This window comes from Macrobrachium nipponense, chromosome 33 (assembly GCF_015104395.2).
Source record: "Macrobrachium nipponense isolate FS-2020 chromosome 33, ASM1510439v2, whole genome shotgun sequence".
Taxonomy (NCBI): domain Eukaryota; kingdom Metazoa; phylum Arthropoda; class Malacostraca; order Decapoda; family Palaemonidae; genus Macrobrachium; species Macrobrachium nipponense.
In genome coordinates, this window is record NC_087219.1 from 18,720,172 (window position 1) to 18,731,750 (window position 11,579).

At 34.9% G+C, this 11,579-nt stretch overlaps 1 protein-coding gene across 2 annotated transcripts; it reads right to left on the reverse strand.

Moving 5' to 3' along the window:
• Nucleotides 1–1,114: 1,114 nt before the first annotated feature.
• Nucleotides 1,115–10,546, reverse strand: LOC135202985 (ras-related protein Rab-28-like). 2 transcript variants are annotated; one of them, XM_064232524.1, is made up of 6 exons: nucleotides 10,377–10,546; nucleotides 5,889–6,068; nucleotides 5,310–5,426; nucleotides 4,585–4,755; nucleotides 4,209–4,310; nucleotides 1,115–3,565 (listed from the first exon to the last, which is right to left on the reverse strand). In XM_064232524.1, exons 2-6 carry the CDS (start codon nucleotides 6,012–6,014, stop codon nucleotides 3,407–3,409), a joined length of 675 nt encoding a protein of 224 aa, XP_064088594.1. In that variant the 5' UTR covers nucleotides 6,015–6,068; nucleotides 10,377–10,546; the 3' UTR covers nucleotides 1,115–3,406. The 2 variants fall into 2 exon arrangements, with proteins under 2 accessions (XP_064088594.1, XP_064088595.1); XM_064232525.1 differs by lacking the exon at nucleotides 10,377–10,546 and adding an exon at nucleotides 9,771–10,352.
• Nucleotides 10,547–11,579: the final 1,033 nt, after the last annotated feature.

An 11,579-nucleotide genomic window follows, 5' to 3' on the forward strand; every position in this document is an offset into this window, starting at 1 on the left:
TGTAGGTTCACCGTCTCTGAATCTTTGTATGAAAATGTAAAGATATACATTTGCATGATTTTTCTGTTTTCTTTATGAAGATCTTATTGCAAAGCTCCCTGAGTATGGACGTATATGTATTTGGTATCCTTGCATATTTTCTTATATTCTCTATGAAGACTTTATTACAAAGCTTCTTGTGTATCTATGTACGTAATTTATCGATGCATTTACGTATGCATATCCGTGTATATATATCTGTATTTCTCTATGCTAGAGTATTTCATACCAAAGTCTTGCATTTATGTATGTTGTCCACACGTTATCGCAAGATAAGTTAATCTCCTTCATGTATGTATGTATGAATGTATGTATGTGTTATTCAGCTACAGATCCTCAATATTTATAAGTTAGAGAATTTCAAGTACTATACAGTTCAACAAACAGATGATCTATGCAACTAACAGCAATATACTTAAGCGTTAACTTGAATGCGTCTGCGTGCTTCTGACTTTAATTATGCTTTATTTTGCTTGCATATAAACATTATCTTATTAACGATATTTTTAACACCTTAGCCGTAAACATTTTATTTCGTACTACGCTCTGGTTTCAGCTCAACATAGATGAAGACTTCATTTTGTAAAACAAATACTTAATATATAAAAGCAAAACAATTAGTACCCTATTTTTGTAAATTCAAAAAAAAAATTGATTGATAACATGAGACATTTATTTCTTAAAGAAGAATATTTTAGACCAAGCCTAAAATTCTGATATGACAGAAAAATATTTAGCTAACCAAACGCACACATACATATGTATATATACATTTATATACATATATATGTATATACAAATATGTATATATATATACATATATTCCATTTTCTTATATAAGATTCATATTACCAACGAATATTACCTCCATTTTAAACGCTTAATTAAACAGTAAATATTTCCTTTTTATAATGGGGAATATTTTCAGAAAAAACAAAAACAACAGTTGTAATGGAATGTTTTTAATGAAAGCACACAATAGATACATACGTGTATATATATACATATCTATATATATATATATATATATATATATATGTACATATATATAGTATATATATATATATATATATATATATATACTTATATAAACTTTGACAGTGTACCTGTCAGGTATCGCTGATAATTTTCAAAATTCAGAATCGTCTGAAAATAAAGAATCTCTCTAGAAGGGAAAAATCCCATTAAGAAATAAACAAGTGGAACTCAAGAACAAATCAAAATCATTTGTGTACAAACAAACAACAAAGGACCATAAACAAGCAGGACTATATAAACTTAACTGATTCTTCGAGAACCAAAGTATAGAATCCGTGATCATTCTACAACAGGAAAATCACTCAAGAAAAAAGACACTCCTCCAAAATATGAACTCTTTTAAGAATCAAGAATCAATTTTGCTGCAAAGATTCTTTTTCTAACGTCCGAAGAATCACTTTGGACAAGAATCCCTTGCGAGGAAAATGATCCAGAGAAAAAAAAATGAAATGAAAATCGAAAAGATTCTTCGAAATGAAAGCTTTCTAAAAATTAAAAATAAAAATAAACAAAACATCTAGTTGACAACGGTAGAATCATCGAAAACAAAGTCTGGCCCAGAGAAAGAATCCTTTGGGAACGAAGAATCACTTGAAAATAAACTTCAAAATAAACCTCGAAGAAATGGGAATCAATTAGGGAGAGAAAAAGAATCGGTTTGGAGGATCCCTTGATTATTTCTTGTGATTTAAGAACTAAGAATCGCTCATAATTAATTAAGCCTTTAGGGACTAAGATCCTCAAGAAACTGAAGAGTTGAGTTAAGTTTGAGAATCTCGATATCGTAATAATAATAATAATAATAATAATAATAATAATAATAATAATAATAATAATAATAATAATATATCTGAGGAAGACCCTCTTTCAAAAAAACTTTATTAAGTTTTCCGTGTGTAATAATAATAATAATAATCATCATCATCATCATCATCATCATCATATTTTATTATTAGAATTGATAATAACAGTGGACAATAATAGTGGTAATTAAATAAAAAAAACTTACATTTAAAATTGATAATATAATAATACTAATAATAGTAATAATAGTAATGATGATAATGAATAATAATAATAATATATCCGAAGAAGACCCTCTTTCAAACAAACTTTATCAAGTTTTTCCATTGTGTTTAATAATAATAATAATAATAATAATAATAATAATAATAATAATAATAATAATAATAATAATGAAGAGAAGACATTGGCAACATATAAGACGGCTATTAAGAAATAACAACACAAATCAGAAAGCAAAAAATCAATAAGAAAGCTGGCAATGTATGTTCTCTAAATAACAGCAACAAAATAAGCTAACTTGAAATGCTTACTCCTACTGAAGAAAAAAAAAAAAGCTGAAATAATTTTATGTACGGTGATTGAATCACTTCTAAGATCAACAGTCAACTTAATTCATACAGATAACAGCAATATACGATACATGGAACATATACAGGTCTCGTCAGCCACACACACACACACACGAACACTCACTCTAGTATGTGTGCGTGCGTACGTGTATGTCTAATGTTTTAAGAGGAGTTGAGCGTAAGATAAAATAATCGATTGTGCAGACCTGGTCTTGTTTGCTAGGTATAGGATATCTCTGTCTCTCAGTCTCTCACCCTCTTTGTCTCTACGCTCTATCTCTACTATCTCATGTATACATTTGCTCCCTGCCTAAGCTATTTACACTTCCGTGATCCACGCCAAGCAGCGTTCATAATTACCAGGGAGAATCGTTGCGTCTACATTTATTTACAGTTCTGTACTTCTCCATTACCAAGCCTGCCTAGTATCAGCTTGTATGGCAACGCTGCAACTGGCAAGCCTTGCATGTAATCAGGTTATGAGGCCCAATTTATTATAAGCAATGGCATAAACATTCTCTTGCCACAACTGCGGATTGACTGACAGACATATTCAGTCAGCAGTTGGGAAATCTCTCGTAAAAGCTTTGTCACTTTCTTGTTTATCACATCTGCTCGTAATGTCAGTAGTACTACTACTAGTCTGAATCTCTCTGAATTTCCTGCATTATACTGATTTTTTTTTAGGATATTCTCATTAGCAATTAGATCACATTCATTGTGCAAACAGATATGTTTGGCACGTACATTCTAACCGTTAAACTCAAACAGTTCCCACCATTTGTTTGACATAGAACAGTATGGAGGAACCGAGATTCACGTGTTAAAGGCGTTACAACCTGCAGAATTCATCCTAGATTAGAAGCCTAAAATCTATAAGCTACTAAGGCAATGCTTTGTCTGGTGGCGAGGAACCCAGTGATGAATTCCAGCACCACCGTAGAGGCTCTCCGCTACATGAGACTGCACACCGACGAGGGCATGGAGCTGCTGGGCGGTGGAAGCTTCGGCAGCGCCGCCTCCTGGAAGGTTTCGATCTCCGCCGTGACAACAGGTTGCTGTTGCTCCTGCTCGGCCTTGGTCAAGCGGATGCCCAGCAGTTCGGCGGCGACCTTCGACAAAAAACCAGTCACAGATAACCGGAAATGGTGAAAAGATTACGACAAATTGAGTCCCTTGGCATTTGTTAACAAGGAGCCTCGCCAAATCAAACATTAAAGTCCGGAGGGTATACTATGTTTAGCCAACTAGGCCTATTGTATAGTTTTACATATGCAACCTAAGCTCACTAGGAAAACGTTTGTTTAGTCGAATGACTCTAATTATAATAGTGATTGTATGACAAAAATTATTTCATTAAATATACGAAAGCTTTGTTGAAAAAAAAAAGCGGAGCTGCTTTCGCTTGTTATCTACGCGTCACCTACTCCGAGGTGCTAGTACTAAACATGGCGGAAAATCTTTGGGACGCCGTGTTTCGATCAAAGTATTATTTACACCCAGTTCTATGTTGTGTGGTCGACAAATCATTATATAAATAAACGATATTTTCGTGCAGCCGTCTACTTTATATATACCATACGGTGCTTAGTACTAGCACTTCGGAGTAGGTAACGCGTATCTGCCAAGCCAAAGTAGCACCGCTTGTTTCTTTTTTGTTTTGCGTTCGGATATTTGCAAAAAATGTGACCCTGTGGTTCTGGACAGACTACTTCAAAATAATAAAAAACGAAAAAAGTAAGAATTTAGACCTACCTTTTGGAAGGAGAGTGCCACACCTTCGCCTGTCTTGGCCGAGACGACATACGAGGCCATGGCACTCTCATTTGCAAATCTGTGGTGTTTCTCACTTTTCACCTGCGAAAAATGGCCAAAATTTACTTTCTTGACGGATAAAATGATCCGGCGTTTAGATGCATTACTATTCAAATATTCGATAGAATTAAATCTTTCAAAGGAAGATTTAATCTGGCATAAGTATTAAGGTTATATATACAATATACGGTGAAGATAGCAGTGACGTCAATGTCATTCATGTTTGTGTCAAATCTTAAAGGGAAGAGGAGACCTATATATGCCTTGGAGGAGATAGCTGAAAATGCCAAAATAATCCACTTATATTCTATCTTACCTGCCTGGCATGTTCGAGATCAGCCTTATTGGCAACAAGGGCGATAAGCGGAGGTCTCTCCTGCGAACGCCCCACTCGGCGGACGGTGGAGAGCCAATCCTGCAAGCATTCTAGCGAGTGGCTGCTCGTGACGTCATAGACGAGCAAGACGGCATGTGCGCCGTAAAGATACTGAAAAAATATTCAAGGTATTGAAACTAAAAGCTTAGGCTTTTTATGGTCGTTGCGTTAATGTGAAAAAAAAGTCTCAATTATGTTTTTCGCATAACTAGTGCAAAGTGTGGAGACATTGGTTAATTAGTTAGGGCGAAATATTGCGCAAGACGCTGTAAGATGCCGGAATTGCTATTGTGTAACTTCGCTTTTAGTGGCCCTAGGACATATTATCAAAGCCAGTTGCCTGACCAAAAGGAGAAAGGATAACCGTAATAGGTTAGTGAAAGAACGAAAAACATAACAGGAAAACGTAAACATTAAAAACGATCTTGTCGATGGCCATTACTCAGTAAAGGTTACTATGAATGTTCCATGAACTTAGGCCTACTGAAACATTCAGACTATCAGTGTTACTGCAAATCTTTGTTAGAAAAGTTCAAGCATAATTACATGAAGTCAAATTCCCTTCAAATTAACCTCGAATAAGGCTAATTCATTTTCAATTAACCTAACTAGGCAAAAGGCAGTAAACACACGGGACGTCTGTATATATAGAACTTGCAACAAACCTTGTCAGTCATTTTGCCGGTAAGTGCCGAACCCGCCACATCCCAGATCTGTATGCTGACATTCCTCTCGTTGCCAAGAATTAACCGTTTCAGGTAGAACTCGACTCCCATAGAAGCCTGACAGAAGAGGAAGATGTTAACAAGAAAACTCGGGATTTTATTTTGTAGCTATTAGAGTAAAGTGTTTTGTATAAAAATGATAAACAACATCAATGAAAGGGGAGCATGGATATTGTTTGAACGAATTTGGAATGAGCCTCATGTGATTTAGATAAACTCATCATTCATCCCATACCTTAACTTCTAACACATACGATATTTACAAACTAATATTCCTCCACGACTAAAAGTTAGCATGACTAATCTTTGTATTTCTAATGTGATTTTCCAGGGGAGTACACTGGCTCCAGTAAAAGAAGCTAGATCTCTTACTAAAAAAAATAAGAAGAAGAAGAAGAAGAAGAAGACTCCGGAGAGACTTTCGTTCATCTCAGAGAAGCTTTAGTATACGCTAGGCCTATGTTTCAGCTTCAATGTGGAAGTAATTGTTGCGTTCTACAAATTTCGGGTTCATCTCACCTGATATGCCTTGTTGATGGTATCCTGGGTATATCTCATGGCAATAGAGGTCTTGCCAACTTGAGGGGCGCCCACGAGAACGATCTTCACCTGCCTCTCGACCGCCTCGTCCTCAGAATCCGACATTTTGAAGAAACCACTACGAGATCAAAATCCAATCAAGGTTCTTTAGTTAGTTTTCTGTGGGTAAAAAAAAAATAGTAATATGATAATAATAATAGTGACTTTTTTGGTTTTGCAAGTGATGAAATATAGTCAAAGAACAGCTGTATCTACCGATATTGTATAAAACAAGTGACGGTCGGTATACGGTTCTGTCTTCGAGAGCTGAGGTAAGTATAAGCGTATCTCATTACCAGTAAAATAGATGATTTTCAACTATATATATATATATATATATATATATATATTATATATATATATATATATATATATATGAATAATTATCACATCGAACCGTGATCCATTTATATATCAATTCAAGCTACAAATGTCCTTTAATATCTAAATTCACTTTACCTCCCAAATGATATATTTTTCATATATGTACCGAAGGGGAATTTTTAAGTTGATAACAATTTCGTCCCCCATGGGATCGAACCACCGTCCAGGTGGACGGGGACGAAATCAGGACAGTCAGTGACGCTATCCAATCGGCCGATTGGATAGCGTCACTGACTGTCCTGATTTCGTCCCCGTCCACCTGGACGGTGGTTCGATCCCATGGGGGGACGAAATTGTTATCAACTTAAAAATTCCCCTTCGGTACATATATGAAAATATATCATTTGGGAGGTAAAGTGAATTTTAGATATTAAAGGCATTTGTAGCTTGAATTGATATATATATATATACATACATTCTACTGTTATAAGCCTTCTCCCCCCACAACACCACTCCCGTAATCCCATAACAGACCTTATGCTGAGTCGGTGACCGCTATGCAGGTCCTTACCCAATTAACCCCCACCCAGCATCCCCCATCCCCCACCCCCGGCAATCCCCCATCCTAGAAGAGCGAAAAGGGGGTCTTTGATATCTGATCGCACTGTTTCTATATCACAGTTACTTTTCTGTGATAAATTATACTATATATATATATATATATATATATATATATATATATATATATATATATTGATATATATATATATATATATATATATATATATATATATATAAATATATAATATATATATATATATATATATATATATATATATATATATAAATATATGTATACACGACATATGTCTATAGGTATATTTATTTCTTCTCTGAATAATAACAACTGTGACAATGGCAGTTATAACAAAACCAATTCTTTACGTAAAAGCAAAAGGTAATATTAAAAAAGTGTTATTGTTATATCTACTATATATATATATATATATATATATATATACTATATATATATATATATATATATATATATATCCTAGACACGAATCCCCGCTTACCCAAACATGGGCTAATTGTAACCTACATTTTCCGTTACTGCTTTACGTAACTAGATCAATAACCATACCTGTGACTTCCGCCCTGAGGATGCTACATGCGGACTCATTATTAACACGGCGCCTGCATCAAAGCACCAGGTGTGTGTACGTGTTCTTGTTTTTTTTTTTTTTTTTTTTTTTTTTTTTTTTTTTCTACACCTACACAGCAAACAAACCTTTCACTTTCTTCTATTCGTGAGCCTTTGTACCTTTGATGTTCGTCGCGACGCCAAAGAGAGCTACGTTAGATCAATCAATTCATCCTACTCACGCTGGAAACTCAGTGTAAGCCAATGTCATTTTTCTATGATGAGAGGAATATGGAAGGACAGAGGTACGGAGAGATTTCCAAAGCTCTTTTGACTAGCTTCTGCAGGTACTCCTCACTGCGTTACCTGATATAACATCATCCATTCGACGCCTTATTCGTATTTCGTTTCCTTATTATTATTTATTATTATTATTATTATTATATTATATTATTATTATTATTATTATTATATATATATATATATATATATATATGTATGTATAGCCTACATATACATACATATATGTATAAACATATATTAAATGAAATTTATTTATATAATATATATATATATATATATATAATATATATATATATATATATAAATACTTTATACATACAAAGATGTATATACATATCCGATAAGAAACAGTAACATCAACCTGAATTATCCACCCCCTTCCCCCCCCCCCCCCCGCCCTCAACCTATGCCTCTCCAGCAAAGCAACCGTGGCCCACGCTGCACCACCAGATGCCATTCGATAAATCAATCCCCCTGCTTCAATTGACTTATAGGGTTACCGGAAACCTCATCTTGGTTTTATTGGTTTGTCCTTAACGCTTTTTTTATTTATTTGTTCCTGAATTTCGATATGAAAGTATATTTTCTCATTTGAATGTTAGGGATCCATTTGGTTTGTTCTTTTTGAATGTCATAATAATAATAATAGTAATAATTATAGTCAATTTGGAGTCAATCTTTTTGGGTGATTGCATAATAGTGATAATAATAATAATAATAATAATAATAATAATAATAATAATAATAATAATAATAATAATAATAATAATAATAATAATAAATTGACAATACACAAAGCACTACACCCAAGAGCAAATACGGACAGACTATACATAACACGAAAGGAAGGAGGGAGAGGACTACTAAGTATAGAGGACTGCGTCAACATCGAAAACAGAGCACTGGGGCAATATCTGAAAAACCAGTGAAGACGAGTGGCTAAAGAGTGCATGGGAAGAAGGACTAATAAAAGCAGACGAAGACCCAGAAATATACAGAGACAGGAGAAAGACAGAAAGAACCAGAGGACTGGCACAACAAACCAATGCACGGACAATACATGAGACAGACTAAAGAACTAGCCAGCGATGACAATTGGCAATGGCTACAGAGGGGAGAGCTAAAGAAGGAAACTGAAGGAATGATAACAGCGGCACAAGATCAGGCCCTAAGAACCAGATATGTTCAAAGTACGATAGACGGAAATAACATCTCTCCCATATGTAGGAAGTGCAATACGAAAAATGAAACCATAAACCACATAGCAAGTGAATGCCCGGCACTTGCACAGAACCAGTACAAAAAGAGGCATGATTCAGTAGCAAAGCCCTCCACTGGAGCCTGTGCAAGAAACATCAGCTACCTTGCAGTAATAAGTGGTACGAGCACCAACCTGAAGGAGTGATAGAAAACGATCAGGCAAAGATCCTCTGGGACTATGGTATCAGAACGGATAGGGTGATACGTGCAAACAGACCAGACGTGACGTTGATTGACAAGGTCAAGAAGAAAGTATCACTCATTGATGTCGCAATACCATGGGACACCAGAGTTGAAGAGAAAGAGAGGGAAAATTGGATAAGTATCAAGATCTGAAAATAGAAATAAGAAGGATATGGGATATGCCAGTGGAAATGTACCCATAATCATAGGAGCACTAGGCACGATCCAAGATCCCTGAAAAGGAATCTAGAAAAACTAGAAGCTGAAGTAGCTCCAGGACTCATGCAGAAGAGTGTGATCCTAGAAACGGCACACATAGTAAGAAGAGTGATGGACTCCCTAAGGAGGCAGGATGCAACCCGGAACCCCACACTATAAATACCACCCAGTCGAATTGGAGGACTGTGATAGAGCAAAAAAAAAAAAAAAATAAATAAAAAATAATAATAATAATAATAATAATAATCATAATAAAAAGCACCTAGTCGAAAAGGATGATTGTGATAGTACAATAATAATAATAATAATAATAATAATAATAATAATAATAATAATAATAATAATAATAATAATAATAATAATAATAATAGTAATTTCACATTTCTTACCTTAGGTTTGTTTTTTATGTATCAAAGATATCCCCACTGACAATTTTGGATACAAAATGAATTAGAATTAATTATTTTCATCCGTCAGCAAAATCGAATCTCGATTTTTTGGGGACGTCAGTCAGCCCGAAATACGCACTGTGGAATCTCCAATAATCTGGTAATCGCCAGGCCTCCCTTAAATCGATATAGATTTCTTCTATACTTATATTTTACATTTCAATAAGAAATTAGCGGAGAGTATATATATCATAGGCCTACTGTTGAACAACAGTTTACCAGAGAGTTGAAATCTGGCTGCTACGGTAGGCATCACTAGGCCTAGAGTGACTTTTTTTTTTTAACGAAAGTTACCTTAAATTAGGAGAATCAATACGATGATTTTTGTGCCTCAGAATAGGTCAGATTCATCACTGTAACCCCAACCTAAATGTTCTATGATTCTTCGTCTTTTTCCCCACTGCAATTCTAATTTCTTTCCACACCGCGTGCGTACGGAACTTACAAAAATTAGGAAATATTACCGTAGCCACCTTCCGTCACCGAACTAACTGTAAAATGCGCGTTTCTTCGGACACTTCGGAAAACACTTGAACACGCACTTACGCGAATAATCAGCGTTCCAACATCACGGCGCAAGGTGAACGCAGCCTCCGGTCAACATCTAGCCTGAAAGAGAGATGGTTTTATCCACACGAAATGCCACGAAGATGGTTCGTAGGGCGCCCCTTGCATGACAGACGACAACAACCTTCACCCACTCGTAACAGTCAGGGCCTTGTGTTGACACGATGCGTCACCGTTGCTAGGTCCCGTTGCTAGCGAACGCACGGAGGAACGAACGCATAGATATCGCATTGGAAGTAGAAGAAGACGCCTGTGCTCGTTTCGTGAATACTCCGCCATCTTGATTTTTTTACTATTACTTCCTTGGAAATGTAGATTTTGCTCATTTCTTTTTTCTACTACGAGGTATAAAAACTTAGCAAAATATTGCCGCGTTTCATGATATATTAATCGACAACTATTACGAAGCTTATTTTATCCAGACGAATAGTTTGGATATATATATATATATATATATATATATATATATATATATATATTTATATATATATATATATATATAAATATATATATATATATATATATATATATATATTAAATGTTACACTTTGCGGATAAATATTCGAACTTGACTTACCCATAGTCAATTGTTTGCCCAGATATATAAAAAGTGACAGGGGAAAAAATGTATATATATATATATAGTATATAATATATATATATATATATATATATATATATATATATATATACATATATATATATATATATATATATATTGTTACGTATATAGCGGCCTTGAGAGAGGCTAGATACGTAAACGGAAGTAATTTAGGGATTTCAAGAGGGAATTGCTTTAACTTACCGTAAGCTGAAAGTTATATTAATTTCTTTAGAGGGAAGGTCGCCAGAAAACTCAGCTCGTTACTTAACAACTACATATTTACAAAAAAAGGACCGTGCTGGCCTGGAGAAAAGTTAAATGATATTGGCCCCCACGTTGGGGCTTATAGTCTCATTCAATTCAAGCTGATTTTCATAAAACTTGGGTAATGCACACTTGCGGGCAGGGACGGCACGTGACTCATGGAATCTGGAAAAGAATCCCAGATTAAACGAGATAAAGAAAAAAATGACTTCTTGCTTTGATTAATTAATTCTCTAATACTGGGGAGAAGGAACTTTTAAGGTTTCACTGAAGTATGCAATGACTCCATTGGTCTGGGACGATCACACAAGGGG

What these genes read in the sequence shown, in the direction of transcription:
- LOC135202985 (XM_064232524.1), bottom strand. Translation starts at nt 6,014, where the DNA reads ATGTCGGATTCTGAGGACGAGGCGGTCGAGAGGCAGGTGAAGATCGTT. An exon ending in ATCTCGAACATGCCAGGCAG is followed by an intron (nt 4,311 to 4,584) that starts GTAAGATAGAAT and finishes CATTTTTCGCAG; the next exon opens with GTGAAAAGTGAGAAACACCA. An exon ending in TGGCACTCTCCTTCCAAAAG is followed by an intron (nt 3,566 to 4,208) that starts GTAGGTCTAAAT and finishes TTTTTGTCGAAG; the next exon opens with GTCGCCGCCGAACTGCTGGG.